General features: G+C 46.2%; 1 protein-coding gene across 4 annotated transcripts in view; it reads left to right on the forward strand.

The window, feature by feature from the left end:
• SLC7A7 (solute carrier family 7 member 7) overlaps positions 1-20,811 on the forward strand; it is a 288,753-nt gene that overhangs the window by 226,190 nt on the left and 41,752 nt on the right. For all 4 annotated transcript variants that reach the window (XM_069633861.1, XM_069633864.1, XM_069633863.1 and 1 more), the window contains exons 5-8: positions 3,067-3,211; positions 17,457-17,580; positions 17,678-17,781; positions 18,183-18,279. In XM_069633861.1, coding sequence (XP_069489962.1) covers positions 3,067-3,211; positions 17,457-17,580; positions 17,678-17,781; positions 18,183-18,279 — 470 coding nt within the window. The remainder of the gene's footprint in view (positions 1-3,066; positions 3,212-17,456; positions 17,581-17,677; positions 17,782-18,182; positions 18,280-20,811) is intronic.

A 20,811-nucleotide genomic window follows, 5' to 3' on the forward strand; every position in this document is an offset into this window, starting at 1 on the left:
GGATGACTGCAGGGCCTGAGGTCTTTTTGTTTGAGTGAATGAGTGCGGGGCCTGAGGTCTTTGCAATATGAGTTGGAGGAGTACAGGGCCCAGGTCTTTCTGTCGAGTTGAATGAGGGCAGGGCCTGAGGTCTCGGCATCTGAGTTGAATGAGTGCAGGGCCTCCGATCTTTGTCTCTGAGTTGGATGAGTGCAGGAACGCAGGTCTTTGCATCAGAGTTGAAAGAGTGCAGAGCCTCAGGTCTTTTTAGTTGAGTCGGATGAGCATTGGGCATTGGGCCTTTGTGTCTGAGTTCCATGAGTGCAGTACCTCAGGTCTTTGCGTCTGAGTTAAATGAGGGCAGGGCCTCAGATTTGTGTGTTTAAATTGGATGAGTGCAGGACTTCAGGCCTTTCTGACTGAATTGAAAGAGGGCAGGGCATCTGGTCTTTCTGTCTGAGTTAAATTAGTGCAGGCCCTGAGGTCTTTGCATCGGAGTTAGATAAGTGCAGAACCTCAGGTATTGTCATTTTAGTTGGAGGAGTGCAGGGCCTCATGTATTTCTGTTTGAGTTAAATGAGTGCAGGGCCTGAGGCTTTGCCTCTGAGTCGGATGAGTGCAGGGCTGCAGGTCTTTGTGCTGAGTGTTGTGCATCAGGCCTTTTCCTCTGAGGTGCAGGAGTGCAGGGCATCCCATCTTTCTGCCTGAGTTGATTGAGTAGAGTGCCTGAGGTCTTTGTGTCTGAGCTGGATGAGTGTAGAGCATCAGGGCTTTGCGCCTGAGTGAGACCTAGTGTTTGTGTTGGATGATTGAGGTTCCTCGGGTCTGAGATAGATGTGTGTGAGTGTGAGGAATTCGACCATCCACACAGGGAAAGTGTGCTCGCCTGGGCTTTTTGAATTTTTGATAAATGAAAATGAATGATGGGATATCAACCTGCGAGGACTGTGTGAGACCATTCTGCACACAGTTCACCTGCTTCCCGCACAAAACGCATAGTCAATGTCCTCTGGGAAGATAAAGCCTACACGCGCCATCTTCCCCTGTCTTATTCAACTGGAATGTGACAGTCTTGGGTACATCAAAGCATTCCAAGAAGGGAAGGCACACCTTCCTCCAGCCACGAGCAGCCTAATTTAAATATCAAATGCTCCATGGATCTGCATTCCTTTTGTCTACTCCGGCTGGTGGAAGTGCATACTAATCAGATAATTGAAGCAAGCTTGAAGGAGCTTGGTTGCCGGATAGACAACAGCAAGGGCAGGGCTAACAACCCTTTGGTATGCAGTGTGTCAACTTGAAGCTAGTTCCCACCTCTGTGTATGAAAAGCAGGGAATGGCCTGCCTGGGTCAGCAGTTACAGCAGGTGTCCCTGCAGAGCAGACCCCTTTCAGAGGGGAGAAGTATGTGATTTAAGAGAGACAATAAGTCCGCTCTCATCACATACTTGCACTTTAATCAAGAGTCACAGAGGGCTCAGTTAACCAGAGAGACACTTTGATCTAAAATTGAGAGGAAGATGGGTGGAATTTATGTATGTGTTGTCACCCCTTGTCTGTCCGGTTGCAGAGAACTCTGGTCCTGACCTCATGCATAACAGAGGATTGTTGGTGGGGACCCTGGATTGGTCCTCAAGGTAGGCTTATCCTGCACCAATCACTGGGGCCCATTTGGCTTTAAAAGAGGGCTGATTGCTTCACTTACCAGATCATCCGACAACTTCTAAAGGAGTAAGAAGAAGGACTCATTTGGTTCGAGCTGAAGGTACAGTATACCTTACATCTTCCGCCAGTGAAGGAAGGCCAGGAGTTCCAAGAGGGAAGCAAGATCCCTCCCCTAAACATCTCCCAGGGAACAGAGGGGGATACCGGACTCAGAGGACCCATCCAGCAGCTCCAGAACCGGTACCCAGCCAGCACACAGCGTGCCCTGCTAGGTTCTTCCTGCAAGCTTCCTAGGTGGGAAGTGCCAGAGAGTCTCTGGACAAAGGACAAGGCCGTTGCCTGCAATCACTCTCCTGGGCTTTGGGATATCTGCCTTGAAATGATACGAGCCCCTCGAAGAAGCTAGGAGGAATGCCACACAAGCATCACCCAGCGTCCATCTTTTAAGGACATTTCCGAGACAGTCGAGTCCCCGCACTGCATCCGGCTGAACCGTGGACTGTGACGCCGCAGTCATAAGAGCCGTCTGAGCCCCCTCGACCAGCATTCCAGATCCACCAACCAGCACAGAGACAATGATTCTTGGTCGTGAGCCGCTGCGACGGACAGCTTGCAGACGTCCGTCTAGCCTCGCTTGCCGAACTGCCTGCTGCCTGGTACCCGCAGGTGTCTCCCACCACTAACTCTGTCTCAAGCGCTGCAAAGTGCCCTCGAACCGCCTCGATGATGTCAAGCCCCAGGAACTTCTTGAGCACCAGGTACATTGTGGTTCTGCCCCCCTGGTCCTTCTCCGAAGGCCCCTAGAGACAGTTACGACCCTTTGCCCCCTTGGTGCTGGAACCGAATAACCGTGAACAGTAAGACTGATTACTTTACCAAATACCCTCCTGCCGGTATCCATAGTGCATCCCTTTCCTTCGTGAAACTGTCTGGCCTCTGTGTTCCTTTATGGGGTGGGTTGTAATTGTAGTGTGCTAGAACTGTCGGTTGTAGTAATAATAAAGTAGATATTTTTATACAACCTTGACTGGACAGTCCCTTTAATCATTAGGTAATAATTGTATTTTTTGCAGTGATGCCACTAACCAACGATCAACGAATTTGTGGAGATAAGCCTGTCATTCCGTCCACGTTACCAAAATAGGACAAGGAGGTTTTATAATTCACTTGTATTCCAATCTGTTCGGTTCCCTTCTGGTGTGCTAGAGGTGTGGAGCTGATTGATGGTTTAGAAACCGATATTCATCCCTGAACCACTGGTGCCCCGGAAGTTGATTTGTCACAGTGAGCTCTCAGGTCTTTGTACCAGAGTTAGGGTGGGGCCTTAACACATGGTGAGCGAGTTGGATGAGTGATGACCTTCAGATCATGTGACGCACGAAGGGGGCCCTATTTGTGACTTATGTCTCGTACCTTTTTCCAGGTCAGTCCGAGCACTTTGAAAACTCTTTTGATGGCTCTTCCTACAATCCGGGTGACATCGCCCTGGCCCTCTACTCTGCTCTTTTCTCCTACTCTGGCTGGGACACCCTCAACTTTGTGACTGAAGAGATTAAGAACCCAGAGAGGTAAGAGTGCAGTGGCACGTGGGAAGTGGTAAACGAGTGCTTGTGTACAGAGAGGTAGGTAGCAAATAGGTCCACAGAAATGGGTAAGAGTGCACAGGTGTAGTAGGGAGGGTAGACTTTTAAGTGTCCAACATACAGAGGTAATAGTTCACCAGCTTGCAGGGGAATGCACCAGGCATCAGAAAGATGATGTGCAAGTGCACCAACAAATAGGGTTTAACTCTTATGTATCGGGGAGGTCAGAGCGCACTAGTGTGTAGAGGGGGATAAGAGTGCACAAAATACAATCAGGGGTCGAAGTCTACAAAAATAAGTACTGGAACTTTGTTCCCCGCTGTCCATCCCCATCAACCCCATACCTACCCTCACTCACCCATGGGAATACAAACCCAATGCCTGGATCTTGCCTTTCTTTAAGTTCACCACCACCTTCCAGTCATTGTCGCCCCCAGCGCACACCTTCCTACACCCTCCCATTTCTAATCACCCACCATTTACACCTTAGACTAAAGCCACCCCTCCTACTCAGCCATTACCTCCACACACAGCTGTGCCAACAGCAAATTAAAGTTAGTTGTGCTTAACGCAGAAGACAAATGCACATCGCTGTGGGAACAGGGCTGTGTGGCAGCCCCGGAAGGGACTTTGTGTCTCAAGCATGCTACTGAAATAAACAACAGGGAGTCGGTGTCTGCAACATAGCTAATGGGATGTGACATGAGCGTGGCCCCGTAGGGACTAGGCTCAATTCCCCAATCAGGGGGCAATCAAAAAAAGCGTACGTGTCCTTCGCCAGTGGTCCAGGAAGGGTTCTGAGAGTTACAAAAAGTAAGACGAGAATGGCTGATGCTAGCAAACATAGAGGAACATCGTATCGTTTAGTTCCCTCTCACCACGACCTCTGCACATAGAAGGCTGGTAGATGAAGTTGTCTTGTTCTTTAATTTTGCTGTTGTATTTGTGCATGCAGTTCGGAACTACCCGGTTACTCTGCACAAATGTACATGGAGAAGTATCAATGCACAGGAGTAAAAGTACACAAACATGCAGGGAGGTCAGAGTGGACCAATTTACAAAGAGTATTAAGAGTGGGCCCATGTACATAGGGTAAGAGTTCGCCTACTACAGAGATGTAAGAGAATGGAAATCGTGCTAAAGGGCTTTGGTGCTCCCTCGTGGCATAATGTGGGATCACGTACGAACGTCGTGTAAGACTGGTGATGCGAGTGACCCAAACGGAAATAGCGGATATTTATTTATTTATTTATTTATTTATTTATTTATTTATTTTAATGAACATTACAAGGAACACGATGTATTTTTGACACATACATTCTTACAAATCCTTTTAACATTGATTTACAGAGTGGAAGACCAGTGTCCTTAACAATGTGTGTGAGGATGTTGATACAAGTCCAGTTGATGCAAGGGAGGCAGAAAATGAACCAGGGACAAGGACAGTGGAGCTTGATATAGAATTGGTATAGTGGAGCAAGTGCTACTTTTTAAGATGAAGAGGTGAGGGATAAGTGCCATCAGATTGCCGTAGAGAGGTAGGGGGAGAGGAGAACAGGGAGATGTGGTGGCGTAGAATGCATTGCACATTACAAAGGAGGAGAGCTATGAGGTGGGATTTAAATCGAGATGTGTGAGTGTTGCGTAGAAAGAGAGGAAGAGGAAGTACGTTCAAGAGAAAGGGAGTGGGGGCAGAGGGAGAGCAGAAACGAAAGTGAGCATAAGGGGCACGAGAGGTGGCAAGGAGGTGAGCCGAGGATGATCGTAAGGAGTGAGGGTGGGGAGTTGGGATTGAGATGGGCTGATAGGTAAAGTGTGGAAGTCCATGCATACTTTTCAAGATAACGAGAATGAGTTTATACATTGCCCTCTGTCTCATAGATAACCAGTCTAACTGATGATAGGCTGGGGAGGTAGAGGTGAAGCAGAAAAAGTTGAAGAGTGTACAGAAAGCAAAGTTGAGGACTTTTTCAAGAGGTGAAAAAGCATAGTTTGGAATGTCATAGAGTACACTGGCACAGTTGTCAGACCGAGAGAGTGTTAAAGAGGAGATTAGGTGCTTAGCAGTGTTGAAGTGGAGACAATGGGCTTCAGGAGTGTTGCAGTAAGGCAACAACGGCGCCGGTAGTGCTACCGGCGCCGTTGTTACCTTGCCGCAACTTTCCGAGTTTGCTCGCGGGTGCCGTTCTGGACGCCTGGTTAGACCAAGCGTGCAGAGCGGCACCCGCGAGCAGACTAGGATGGTAGCAGCAATACCGTTATTAACGGTAAACGGTATCGCTGCTACCATCCTCCCCATTTCCATTGAGCCCTATGGGGGCTCAAATGGGAAGGGACGCACCGGGTCTGGGTCCCGCGAATGTGAATTACCGGGCCCTCCAAGGTTGGAATGGCCCGGTAAATCCCATTTTGCGGGACCCGGACCCGAGTTTGGGGGTAGACATGCCCTTATTGAGATGTGGTGGCATAGAATGCGTTGCACGTCACAAAGGAGGAGAGCTATGAGGTGGGATTTAAATAGAGATGTGTGAGTGTTGCGTAGAAAGAGAGGAAGAGCAAGTACATTTAAGAGAAAGGTAGTGGAGAGAGGGGGAGAGCAGAAACTAAATGGAGCGTAAGTGGCACGAGAGGTGGCAAGGAGGTGAGCCGAGGATGATTGTAGGGAGCGAGGGTGGGGAGTTAGGGTTGAGATGGGGTGATAGGTAAAGTGGGGCAGTCCATGCATACTTTTCAAGATGATGAGAATGAGTTTATACTTTGCCCTCTGTCTCATAGATAACCAGTCTAACTGATGATAGGCTGGGGAGGTAGAGGTGAAGCAGAAAAAGTTGAAGAGTGTACAGACAGCAAAGTTGAGGACTTTTTCAAGAGGTGACTCATAATGAGGCCCGATGTCTTATTTTTCTGAAGTTGAGGAGATTAAGTCTGGCCACATGCGCAGATTTGGAGATGAAGAGCGAGAAGATGTGAGATGGCACCAAGGTTGCGGACAAAAGTAAGAGTAGGGAAGGTAGTTATGAGAGAAGAGGGGGAGAGGAAGAGATAGCCTGTTTGAATGGGAAGTAGAGAACTTCAGTCTTAGTGGAGTTTAGCATGAGCGAGTGAGATGCCTTCCAGTATTTGATGGTGGCAAGACAGTTAGAAAAGTTTGATGGTAGCTTGTCAGATAAGGAGAGAATGGAGAGGAAGATCTGAGTGTCATCAGCAAAGAGTTGATAGAAGAAGACATAGGAGGAGAGGTACAGTGAGTGAAGAGAAGTGGATCCAGTACTGACCCTTGTGGACGATCAACAGTAAGGGGGGTGAGTGGAGAGATAAGCCTGTTCCGGTACCTGGGGGTAGGATGTGAAGTAAACCAATTATGTTGAGAGAAGGTCCGAATGGTTGATGGTATAGAAGGCAGCAGAGAGGTCAAGAAAAATAAGAATATATGAACGGTTAGCATGACAAGCATGTAGTTGCTGACATTGAGGAGAGCAGACTTAGTAGAGTGCCGAGGTCAGAAGCCATATTGAATAGGATCTCACAGGTGTGTCAAGGAACTCAAGGTGTCACTTGAAATCTCCACACTCTCCAGACTCTAGGATTTGGGACGAAAGTTGGAAGGACAGTTAGGATCTAGGCCAGATTTCTTAAGGATAGGGATGACAGTTGATAACTTGTAGGATGATGGAAAGTGGCACTGTCAAGGGAGGACTTAAAGAGGGAAGTTAAATATGGAGCAACACTGGGAGCTATGAGTTTCTTTATGTTTGGGGATAGATGGTCGATGGGATACAGGAAGGGTTAGTCCTGAGGAGAAGGTCAAGAATCTCATCGGGGCTGGTGGGGTGAAGGGAAGACATTGTCGCAGGAGAGGAGTGAAGAGGTGGTGGTAAAAAGTGAGCAGGTGGGGGGTATAGAAGGTAATTTGCACAGGTATTTTGAATGTTGACATTTCTTTACGTGAAGCAGAGAGCTATATCATTATCAGAAAGAGTAGAGGAGAACACTAAGGGTTTTGGAGGTGAGAGAATTGAGTTCCAATTTTGGAGACTCCTAGGTTGAGAGGATTGAGACAAAATGAGAGAGAGATTGAAGTCACTTGTGGCAGAGTCGAGAGCAGAGGAGTACTTTTGAAGAGCAGACAGGTAGAGTTGGAGATCAGAGGAGTGTCCAGATCTTTGCCAAGTATGAAGGTTTTTCCTCATGGTTGTTTTCAGGGTGAGGATGATAGATGTAGTCCAAGGCCGTGAAAGGGAGCGTTTAGGAGTGAATGTAGTAAGAGAGAAGTGAGAGGAGAAAGGAGCGTTAAGAGCAGTGTTAAAGTTAGTGAAGGCTTTATCTGTGGATGGAACAGTGAATTGTGCATTGGAGGAGAGAGAGTGGTATAGGTCAGAGAGGTATATTGGGAATTTGGAGGAGGCAAACTTTTGTTTGGTGATGGAAGTGGTAGATGGAGAGATTGAAGGGGAAGAAGGATTGGAGATGGAGGCAAAGATAATGGAATGGTCAGAAGGAGAAGGAGCAGTGGAGATGTTAGAGGCAGAGAGTTGAGAGGAGATAGGAATACGTTCAATGGAGTTACTATTTGAATGGGTGGGTGGAAAGTGGACTTGAGAGAGTGAGTGGTTAAGAAGAAGAGAGCTAAGTGGATAGAGTAGTGGAGATAGAGGAGAGGTTGAAGTCACCAGTGACATTGACGTGATGATGGGGAGGAAGCGAGTGTATTAGAGGTTGCCAATAAATTGACCATCGACACCAGGTGGCCGATATAGTATAATAACATAATATGAATGCCATAAGGAGCAGTGATTGTGCAGATAGTGTATTTGAAAGAGGAAGAACTAGCGGGAGATAGGGGAGTAGGAGAGATAGAAAGTTTGGAAGATGCAAACAGTCCTATTCCACCACCCCTACCAGTTGGGCGGGGAGAGTGGGTGAAGGTGTAGGTAGGGCCATGATGGGCAGTAAAGGCTGCAGAGTTGAGGGAGAAATCCAGGTTTATGTGAGTGTATTGAGGTCAAGAGAGGGAGAATGGGAAAGAAGGAAGTCAGAGGTAAAGGAAGTCTTGTTACTGACAGATTGTGCATTCCAAAGAGCAATATAAAGATAGTGAGATGTAGAAGCATGCTTATGCTTCTACATCTGCTACAAAGTAGAGAGGCGCCGGGAGTAGATGCGTGAAGAGGAAGAGTGATGAAACTTAGGGTTGGAGGTTTTGTGAATAGAAAGAGTAGGTGAGCGAGAGGGGGGGTGGTGTCGAGGAAAAGAGATGATAGGGATAGGAAAAGAGTTAAAAAGATTTTGAGCAGAGAAGAATGAAGTAGAAGAGAAAGGATGAGATAATAAGAGCAGTGCATGGTGAGGGTGCGACTGAGCAAAGACATAATTGGTACTCACAAGCAAGAAGCAGGACACAGCAAAGCAATTGCTCAAAAGCAGAGAGGCTGATGAACTTTAGCTGTTTGCCCTTTGCTGGGTCACCCAGAGCTGAGTCGCCCCAAGCAAAGAGTCAAGTACTGGAAGTGGTGAGGAGCATCCAATGGCAGGAAGGGGAGGGGAGACCACCAGCCTGCGGTTTTAGAGCAGGGCAGGCCAGGAGATGGAATTGGCCAATTTGATGGAAACTATTGATCGTACAACCAAAAATTCGGTCAACTAGGCCATAGGGTTCCATTATAGCGAACAAGGGGTACAGGGGTTGTGGGGGTGTACCCTGCTCCCCTTGCTCACCATAAGGGGTACGGAGGTTGCAGGGGTGTCCCCGGCTTCCAGTACATTGGCAGCGGGGCACTTTAAGAAAAGAAAAAACAGAGAAAGGGACCCTGCAGAGTCAGTTCTGACTTGCATTGCAGGGATGGAATTGACGCTGCAAGTTCAGAATGAAGGCAGGCTCTGTAAGGTAAGTGGGGGGAGGGTGGTGAAGTATTGGAGGGGTTGGTGGGAGGCATGGATTAGTTGATTTTGGCCACAGCAAAATTGGGTTTGTGGTGAAATTGACTACGGTCAATTCCACCGCGAACAATTCCACCACGGTCAAATCCTACCAATTTGGAGTCCTGGCCCAGGTGCCCTGACTTTCAGTAGGATGCATGAAGCCAGGCACAATCACATGGGGCGACGCCATACCATACTTGAATTCAATAACCCTAATATGCAGGATATTTAGCAGGAGCCTTGGTGGTGCAAATCTCATAATTTCAGGGCAGTTTCTAGATAATATAGTACCTAAGGTGAAACACTAGAATGTGCCTGTGTATCGCAAATCCCTCCGTAACATTAAATGTTAAATGTTAAATATTAAAGGTATTTGTACCGCGCACCGTCACCAACGGAGTTGGTCCCCAGGCGCTCTGGCGGATCTGTAAACACTAAGGTGGGATGGGTTAGTAAGGTGAAGAGGGAGTAGGATAGTGAGAGGAGTGGTGTTCTGTTGGCAGCTTCAACTCGGTATACACCGGGTGCTGAGCTTTGGTGCGAGTATTGGATCGGTGCAGTCCGGGTGTGCTGTTGGTGCGGCTTATGTGTTGTTGCAATGTTGTGAAGTGTGTGCGGCTTGTTGTGCGAGAGATGGTCGTGTGAGTTTTTTGAGTGAGAAAAGTATGCAGAGAGTTTGAGTTTATATTGGTTAGTGGGTTACCTGACATTTAACATGCTAACATTCACAGTTTAGAAATTCACATTAGAAAATCATTGAAACATAAACCGGTTAGTTTTATTAAATTGTAATTATAATACTTAAAAGTAATAGGAAAACACTGTAAACTTGGAAATGTTGGCAAAAATTCACTTTTCTCTAAAGTATAATATTGTCATGGTCCAAAGGGCACGCAACTAGATTTTGCTACTTCAATAGGCATTTATTGCGGCTACGTAATCTACTCTTCCGATCATTTTGCTCTCAGTTGAAAGTGTTACTAGAGCCAATATCCTCCCTTGAACCATTAAGGATCGTAAATATGTTTTTTTAAACTCCTTTAACCAATCTGCAACAACTGTAACCAAAGTCATCAGGGCAGCCCACACATGTGGCAGAACATATTTATGTCTTTGCATGGTGTACACATGGTGTACACATTGCAACATAGAAAACATTTGCAGTATCTACATGCCACACTTATTAGCTTTGCCAATGCTACGTTGAGGTCTAGTAAACCTTAAGTGAGGCTTTTCGTAATAACATACACTGCAAACTGCATCCCTTCTAGTGACTCCTAATTTTGGCCGATGAGCCCAGTAAGATTACAAATGTGCCCATGATCTCACACTTTAGTTAAGTGGTAAAGACGGGATTTGAACCCATTATGCAATTTAGGCCCTTAAGCACATATCTTCCCAGCTCTAGTTGGTACAGAAATGTGTTGATATTTGGCTTCTAATGGGTAAATAATATTCTGCTTTATATAGATGGCTTGAAAAATACACAGATCACACAAAAAATGATCTGTATAAATCTTCAGAGAAACACGTTAAGCAAAAAGAGTACGGCTGTTGCTTTATTTTCCCCATACTGCTCGGAAAGCTGAAAGTACGAGAATGCAAAGTAATTGCAGCCTAAAAAAACTCCTCTGGTTTTTACAACTGTAGTATAGAGATCTAATTACTAATAGTGAATAAAAAGGCATGGTGTGGCACTTACTTTAGGTCATTGGTCCACACAGCACAGAACTTGTTATGCACCTCTTCTTTTTCTAATCTCCCAACATTTGCATATCTTAAGGGACATCTCACTAAGAACAGTAACTCCCAACTACACACTCACTCCTGTGTCAGCAGCCATCTAACACTAAAAGAGCAGAGAAATTGAAACATCTTCCAGTCTGAGCTCATAAATTAGTCTCTGAGCACTAGCTGGGCACCGCTGATCGTGCACCATCTAGACGCCTATGCCCCGGGCAGCCACCATCTTTGACCATCCCAAGAAATTACCCTTATTCCAGTACCCACAGGCCTTTGAGAAATTGGTATTTATTTGCCAGGAGAAGGTGTAAAATACAAAAAATATGGAAACAAAAAGCAAATCAAAATGGCATTGCCATTTCAAGGCGCCACATATTTTGTGAAAATGTATCATTTACTTAGGTTATGTATATTTGAATTTAGCTAGCACATTATTGCCTGATTAGATTATGAATAGTTAAAATGTGTTAGTTCCGAGCTAACACAATAAATACATCATTACCAGTTTACATTATGCCCAGCTGTCCAATTACTTTATCACTATTAGCAGATCATTGCTATTTCCCATTATGCACACGGGCACATCTTTGCTGGTTACCAGGACATTCAATTAGTTATTATTCACTCACATTTTCCAGTTTTGACAGCATGTTTTATTGTGGTTTGGTTTATAATTTAAACCTTTCACATTTATTAAAAAAACAAACACATAATTATACAGATTTCCATGTATACAAATATGTTCATATAACCAATTAACACAATTGGCGAATACTTGTATTTCTTACGATCAATTCATATGATCGCAATTAGCCCTTTCCTCTGTACGTCAATTATTCATATGTTAAAATCATCAATTAATGTACAAAATGCTTACAAGAACATTATAAGATCATGGTAAATGCGACATCCACATTTATAGAATTCTCTTACTTTTAGACTTGAATCTATTTAACTACCATGTAGGCGTCTATTATAAGAAGACCTGTATAAGAATCGATATTTTAAAAACTGCATCCTAGATCTCTTAGCAAAGGTGCTAGGGAATTACCTTATAGAAATGAAGAAATGTGTTAACCCGGCCTCAATCTTTTACTATGAATACAAATAAAGTTCATAGTGCCACCTATATTCCACATGTAATAGGTCATACTGGGGTAACTTCCTCGTTTTGTTAGGCCCCATCCACAACATGGCCGGTTTCCAGTAGGTTCACATGAACAGCCATTGCCTGGCCAAAAATTCCCTCTCCTGGTAATTTGTTAAATGTTCTTTAGAGCACAAACACGTGCCCAAAAGTGCACTATGTAAATGAAGTACATACAACAACTTCTGAGAAATGGAGCCAAACACGTTAAGGCATTATTGTGGAAAAAAGAAAGGTTTTGTTTTGATGCCTACATTTGGATGATCTGTTATTGATCACCGTAGTGGGGGTATTATGTTCCAAAGTCTTAGAGCCTCTAAAGAGAAAAATCTACCACAAACTTGTTCATACCTGTTTTATGTAATATTAGTACCCAGCACACCATACTTACATTTTTATTGACATAACGATTGGTGCTTCTTCGAGCCTTACCTGCCGGTAATCCCTCTCACGTCGAAGCGTGTTCCTGGCGCCGGGATTTTGCAGCTCACATCCTCCCGCTTTGCTGTATGGAAAGCGAGAAGGGACTACCTGTAGTCCCTGCTTCTGTTCCATGGCATACATTTTCTTTGTTTACTATGGCTGCCACGGAAAGGAAGAACGGACTATGTTTCCTGACCGCAGCAGCCGTTTTGTTTTTTTACCCGGCAGCGAAATGCGACGCGTCTCGCAGCCAGAAAAAGTGCAATTAGTACCCCGGTCTAACGGGCTGGGGTAATAATGGCAATAAGCCCCTCACAGGTGGGCCATTTCCACATCCGGTAATGCACCTGGGGCCTTTGTTGAGGCCCTGGCATAACTATGGGTCCCGGGGGCATTATCGGACGCAGTAATGGCCCGCCGGGTCAGGGCTTATTGCCTAATTGAACAGACATTAGTTCACTGAACGTAGTGAGAGATTTGACAGATGTTTTTTTATTTGCTGAACAGGATGGGACGGTCAGTTTTTGTAAAACACGTTGTGGACTTAACATAAAGCCTTTAATTCGATGTGTTGTTCCGCCAGTATTGTTGAAGGGGCAGAGAGAAATGTTCCCTGTTGGGCTAGTGCTGACACTCTTTGTAGTTTGTCCACCCGGCAGCTTGAAAGACCAAGATAGATGGTATTTCCAAACTCTAGATGGGATGCTGTTTACCCTCTGTTGCTGGTGCTCGAAGAAAGGGGCGGCAGTGCTCCCCTTGGTGATCTATAGCCTCAGTGGGTAACCATGCTGCTTCCAGCGCTGGGCACTGCATTAAAGACTATACCCCTCAGTCAGGCAGTGTATCCTATTGGCTTGCAGGCTCGCTGTAGAGGGTGGAGCTGGCAGGGTAAGCCTATCCCATCCATTCTGCAAACGGACAGATCTAGATAGGGCCTCTGACAGCATCGGCCTCTGGGACCTTCTTTATGGCCCATGTAGACTCCTTGTTTCCCGGGCCAAAGAACTCACTTGGTACTTAGTGCTGACTGCAGCAGTGACAGGCTTTGTACTGGTTGTGGTGCCAGTGAAGGGATTAAGCATGGCCAATCGAGCCCCAACACCATAACTAAATATGGCTGGTTTTAGCCTTAGTGCAATTACAACGTTTGCATCAGTGTTAACAGTAGAACTAATACAACTGCAAGTGTGGTCACTGGGCAAGCACAAACATCTGTGCAAATACTTTTATTGTGCCAGCACTAAGACTAACATAACCTTGGTATTATGCTGGCTCGACAAGCAGCAGTTCAGGTCTGCGATAAAAGTAGTCTCCAATGCAAACCTATGACAGCCCTGATGTACTCCCCATTACACAGTCACAGTATACTCCCAGTTAGGACATTGTATAGCATATCACGAAATTACATCTCATGACATATTATATTTGTCATGTTATGTCATGACATATCACACTGTGCCATGATGACCTATCAAATGTCATGTGAATATATGCCAAGACGGGGCATTTCATGATATGATGAAATAACATGAAATGGTATCATGACATAACTTCATGTTGCACTATGCATGTCTGGCCCACCCTCAAACTCTCACAAATTTCATCACCACCTGAAATCAGCTACAAACATCTACATACCCACCTCAGCACTTCTTCTGGACCCAACATCAACATTATCATTGTTTACCGCCCCCAGCCCCATCCCTCGATGATGTAAAACCTTTCATTGATGGCTTCTCTACTCTACCTGCCCCCTTTCCTTCTCAACCATTGCCGCCCTCGTTGTCAGTGACTTCAACCTCTGGATTGGCAAACCATCAGAGCACAACCCTAAAGCTTTCATGAACCCCTTCATAACTCACTTGACTTCAACATCCTCAGCACATCCTGTCTTAATCCTAAATTTCAGTGCATATCTATCAAACCTGCCCATGTCCCCCCTAATTTGGACCAATCACTCCCTACAACTCCTGAAACTCATCCTCCCCAAACACCACATTTCCAGAGACTATCTGGACTCCACTTCCAGAGCCCGATCCAAAAAGGAACTCTTGGATCCGCAACTCCGCAATACTCTTAAATCCTCACTGCTACACCTTCTGTGGAACGCCACTGCTGCCATCTTCCTAAATCAACTCAAATCCAAATTCATGTCAATTATAGATGCCATTGCTCCAATCAATACTGCTTAGCCCAGGACATCGCCCTCCAACTGGTTCAACAAAAACGTATCTTCCAGCCAAACACAATTGAGAAAACGTGAGACCAAATAGCGCCCAGACTTTCCTCAGACAAACTTGCTTACATATAATCAGTTCAGAAAACTCCACTTCAAAGCCATCTTTGATGCTGAAAAATCGTTCATCTCATTCGTAATGTTTTCCGCCATCGAGATGCCTTTCTGTACTATTTCTTACTTTACCTCTCCATCCTGCACTCAAAATAAGATCCATCCCTCAGAGGAGCCATAAAACAACATCAACTCACTTTTCTGCAGCACCGTAAGACAGTTCTCAAACGAGATTTCTACATCCTGGCCTAGCGACTCTGATACCACCTCCAAGTTTTCTCAGGCCCTGCTTTTTCCTTCTGGCACACACTCTCTAATGATATCCTGAAAACTAATAAAAAAGCGTAACCAGCCAGGCAATCCAATAATATTTGGCCCAGCTGCTGTAACTACAGAAAGTGCTGGCATTCTCCTCAATCCTGTTGCTAACTTTATTGGCCTCTGCCCTTCCCAATGATCAGTTCCCCAAGTACTGTAGTTTGTTCATCACCCCTTTTCTCTCCCTTGTATTCAAGACAAGGCTCCTGGCGTATATCCCATAAAAAGGCATCAGTTCCTCAGGCTGTCCTCTCTTAAACGTTCCCACTTCAAAGTACTCAAGATGAGAGGACTGAAGTTTTTTGGTTGATGCCCGTACTATCTGGAACAGATTTGTCGCCAGCTTTGCCATCTTCCACTTCAAAAGAAAAACCTGGCTCTTCTCATCATCTTAACCCTCTGCTACCATGCCCCTGCTCCCCTCATCTCCTTTATGATTTGAAGATATTCTGAAAATCAACCTGGCTTCTTGTCTCATTTTATCCTTCTTTATTATTATTATTAGGGTATTGATTGAGCGTGGACCTAGCTTTGGGAAGCAACACTAAGCTCTTTGCGGTCATTTGCCATACAATCATGGTTAGCGAAGCAGAGAAACAGCAGAGTGGGGATATAACAACAGGAGAGGACAGGCAGTGTGTCAGCAATGGACCTACAAGCAACCAGGGCAGGAAACAATGGGAATCAGATCACCCAGTTCCAGGTAGTTTTCTCACGCTCATCCCTCCTGCATCAGCAGTAATTATTTTTTACGGTGTGGACTCTATAAGCTGTTGTGAATAATTAAATACATGTGCAACCATGGCATTATACATCATTTCATGATATAACTAAGGCATAAATCCCAGAAATCTCCCAGTATCACAAACACAGTAAGCTCCCCAATGATAAACCTTGTATGTTTAATCTTAGTAAACGACAAGTGTACAGGTTCTATTGTCAGTTTGCTCTATTCCAATATAAATCCAGTTTTCACAATCTCAGCATCTCCCATATTGGAACTTTAATACTTTCCCAGTTTGACATTCCATATTTTCCTCAATCCTATAATATTTCTAGTACAACTGTCCCACTATGTTCTAAGTTTGGGATGCCCACTATGCCCCCAGTGAACCCCATTTCCAATTTAATGTCATTTTACACAATCCAAGTATATCCCCAGGTAGCCCAATCTCATAAAGGTGGGTTTGACAGAGAATTCATGGGTACAGTACAGCCAGAGCCAGGGGGTCTGCCTTGGCTCTAAGAGTTAAATGTGAGGCGAGTCAGAGACATGAATGCTGTGTAAATATTAGAATGTACAAATGTGTAGGCAGTGCAAGCTTTCAGCGCACACCCAGTACCCCAAAAGAACTTCCCACTATAAAACCCCCACCTGGCATCCTGCCTCTCCACCACTTTGCTGCGGCAATACAGGATGCCTTCCTGGAGTCCTGCCTTCCCCAACCGCCAAACAGAAGGCCCAAATATGGCAGCCTGCCTGTCCTGCCCTACACCAAAAGAACATGTATCTGCTGTCTAGCCAACAAAAGGCCAATCTGGTGTCCTGACTCCCCACCTCCCACAACAAAAGATTCCCCATCAGTGGTACTGCGGAGCCAACGACCATAACAATAAGCCCACATCTGGAGTCCTGCCTCCCTATCCCCTCACAGAAACAGACACATACAACGTGCCCGGCCCACCACACAACACAAGTACCCCTACCTAGAGTTCTGCCAACCTACTCCCAAAATACCCACATTTAGTGTCCTACCTCCCCACAGTAGACCTATGCATGGTGCCCTTCCCCCCCCAATCAAATGAATAACCCCTATGTTCGGTGTTCCACCTACCCCCTCGTCATAACAAAAGCCCCATGCCTGGTGTCTTGTCCCTCCACCTCTACAGGGCTAGACCATATATGGTGTTCTGCCTACCACCCCAAAAAACAAAAGATCTCCCACCCTGTGTCCTGCCTACCCACCTCCACAACAAAAGGCCCATCCCTTCTGTCCAGGCCCCAACAACAATTAGACCATACATTCACGCTGCCTTATCTCCTTACAGATCAAAATAACTCATACCTGGTGCCCTGCCAACCCACTGCATACCCTCACAAAAAAGAGCCGATATGTGGTGTCCTGCCTCCTAAACAAAAGGCCCATACCCAGTGTCCTGCCTCCACCCCACAACACATGTTATACCACTGGTGTCTTGCTTATCCCCACAACAAAAGTCCTATCCCTGGTGACCTGTCCCCCTACGCAACAAAAGACCTATAGCTGGTGTCCTGCCTAGGTCCACAAGAAAAGGCCTATACCTGGTGCCCTGCCTCCCCCATTTGATTTACACAAAAAAGGGGGATCCGAGTTCTAAAGGAAGGTTAAACTTTTCTTGTGTGCCTGCAGGAATCTGCCGCTGGCCATCGGGATCTCCATGCCCATCGTGACCATCATCTACATCTTGACCAATGTGGCCTACTACACCGTGCTGGACATGAGGGCCATCCTTGCCAGCGACGCCGTGGCCGTGGTAAGTACCCCCGTGACAGGCCTTAGAGGGGGCCCCAGGTTATGGGCTAAGCTGTGGCAGTGGGAGCCCTTCTAACTTTTGTATCTTTTGATTCTAGACCTTCGCTGATCAGATTTTCGGGGTCTTCAACTGGACGATCCCTCTGGCAGTAGCACTTTCTTGTTTCGGGGGCCTCAATGCATCAATTCTGGCAGCATCAAGGTAAAGTGGGAGTCCTCCTTCCCTAACATAGGATGATCACCACAATCCTGACTCGCAGCGTCCCACCAGCCCTCCATGTCTTCATATGCGGATTAGTGCCCGGCACAGCATATATTGCCAATAGTGCCTAGCAGGACGTATAAGGGAATTCATGCATAGCAGGGATGTTAGCGCTTAGCAATATTGTATCTAGGTAGCAATCCCCAAAATGGCCTTATTTTCCAGCAGTGCTTTATTTGGGTATTAGTGCTGGGCCAGGCTTTATTTCAACATTAGAATGACAGTTCATTATGTGGACATGAATGCCCGCAAGGGATTTATGTGGTCATTAGTAACCAATTGGCATAATGTGGTCACTGGTTGCCAGAAGAATGTACTCATGGTTTTCTTGTGTTTCCTAGACTATTCTTTGTGGGCTCCCGAGAGGGTCACCTCCCTGATGCCATTTGTATGATCCATGTGAAGCGCTTCACCCCAGTGCCTGCCCTGCTCTTCAATGTGAGTATCCGTGGCTGTCGTGTGGGGGCATCACTTGTGCCTGCCCTGGCTTAACGTGCATCTGCCTCATCTTGCAGGCCATTTGTACAATTGTCATGTCATGCAGAATGTTGTCTCCACTGCTTTCTTCATTTCTCTCAGAACTTTGTCTGCAACTTTCTTTTTCCTTTGGGCTTAAACTCTTTAAGTTGCATGGTATCACCCACACCACCTTAACCTGCACGGTATTGCCACATCTGTCCTGCCCAGCCTGCTCAGTAGGTTCCTTTCAGCTGCAGTCTCCCCTGTTAGGCATTGCCAACTTCTGCCTTGCCCTGAGAGGACTGAGGAGGCACCCACTTGTGCCTGGTCACCACATGCTTTGAAAGGCATCAGCTGTCCCGCACCCACCAGATCTTCACTTGCTGCAATGTGGAGGCCTTCCCTGCCTTGCTCCATATGTTCCCAGACACACATTGTGTGCCCTTGTTTAGTCGTGTTTAACAACATGTACAACTTGAGATTGATTTCTACAAATTACATTACATTTCGACAGCATGTACATGGGTATACATTTTAAAATTAGCGGGCCACACCATATTCGGACACAGGCCACTCCACCCACCCTGCAACATCCATGGCACTGAAGCACTCCAATAGCCCCCCCAACCTCATTTCCACCTGTCTGATTGGGTATCCAGACATTCACATGGCTGGAACCCGTTAACAAGTAAGGGGGTCCCTTTATAATTAGAAATCAAACCGCACTGTAAGATATGGTAGGCAGCCCACCCACACAGCAACATATGAAGGGCGCAAGCCACTCAGCGGACCTTGGGCCGCCCATCCCCTGGCTGATTGAGTCTCCTCCTGATTATGTGGTTTGGGCCTATGCCAGACGTCTAGGTCCTCCCTGGGTTCGGACCCATGAAGCGTCCAGAGGAATGCCAAATAGGCAAAGGTTAACATCTTTGTGCCAGTTCACCTAGCTCACTTTCCTCGCTCCACCCAAAATGCCCGACACCACCTGTTGCAAGGTACCCGAAACTCCACCACTGCAGAGACTATTCTCAGTCACCATCAGTCCTCTTGCCCCATCTGAAACAGTATTAGCCTCTGTCCATTCATGTTTTGGTTGTTAATGGTTTGTGTATTTTTGATTTTTGTCATTAGGGTCCTGTGTGTTTGATTTTCGTCACAAGTTCCTGTGTACTTTCATTTCAGTTGCAAGTGACGGACCTGTGCATTTGCATTGACATGTGTATTTGCATTTTGCTCACTGGTGACCTGTGTCATTGAATTGTGGTAATTGGGCATCTGTTCACTTGCATTTTGTGCACCAATAGCCTAACGTAGCCTGAGCCTTCCTCCTACTACATGTCATCTCCCTCTCTCACCATACTCCAACCCACGCTCACATTCGGTCACTAGACACCCACCTTTATGGGACCACCACCCATCCTCGTGACTCATACCCTAGCCACCTCCTCCCTCAAATGAATCTCTTGAATCACTGTTCACTCACACTCTTAACTTCTCTATCCATCTTGCCTCACTGCTGCAGTTCCCCCTCACAACATTAAAGGAAGGTTCTAAGCAGCTAATCTCGTTGCAATATAAGTTCCTTTCTAACTGACTGCATCGACCCTCATCTACCCCAACACATATTGATGGCCATCACCGAAACATGGATCACCACCTACTACAAAGCCACATAAGCAGCCCTGCACACTGATTGCGGCACCTGCGCCCTATGCCCCTTTCTAATCAAGGAAAGGGTGTTGGGTGCTTCTGTTGACCAGTGAAGATACTGCATCCACTCATCACTCTCCTCTGACCTCCTTCAATCCTCTTTTGAACATGTAGTGTTCGGCTCCTTACTTCACCTCTTCTCTCAATAATTCTCAATCACCAGCCTCATGTAGAGCTTAACCTCTTCTTTCATGACCCGGAAACGATGCGATTTGAAATTCCAGATACAGTCATAGGAGATTTCAACCACTCATGCGTGACCAGGGCTCGCCTTCTTCAGCTCCATTTCTTCCTCTTTGTCAGCTCTCTGGTCACCCTTTACAACAACTCCACCCACATTAGTGGCAATCCAATGGAACACATCCTTCCCTCCTCCTCCTCCCTCAACTCCTCGTCCTGCTCTAACAACTCTTCTCCCGCCAACCACTCTCTACTGCCATTCACTGTGTTTTTCCCTCCACTGCTCCCACCCATTTCTCCCATCACAAAAAGCTAATTCCAAACGGACTCCACGCCTCCCAACCTGAGCCACGTCAAATCCTCCCTCCAGTCCCTATCCTCACCCTTTGTCCAATCTATTGAAAGGGCCTCCTCTGACTTTAATCTAACATTCTTAGAGAACCACTATCCTGCTCATTCTTTAACTTGCTCCGAGACACTTCCTCAACCTTATTTGGCCCCCAGCCATTCACTGCCAGTGGATACCCATGCTCCTCCATATCCCCAGCTGGGGCAAATTCCAATACCCCCCTATCAAGGCCTCCTACAAGCAATGACTCCAACCTGTCTCCTCCAAGCTGA

The sequence above is a fragment of the Ambystoma mexicanum genome, chromosome 13 (genome assembly GCF_040938575.1).
Source record: "Ambystoma mexicanum isolate Mex_15411 chromosome 13, UKY_AmexF1_1, whole genome shotgun sequence".
In the NCBI taxonomy this organism is placed as follows: domain Eukaryota; kingdom Metazoa; phylum Chordata; class Amphibia; order Caudata; family Ambystomatidae; genus Ambystoma; species Ambystoma mexicanum.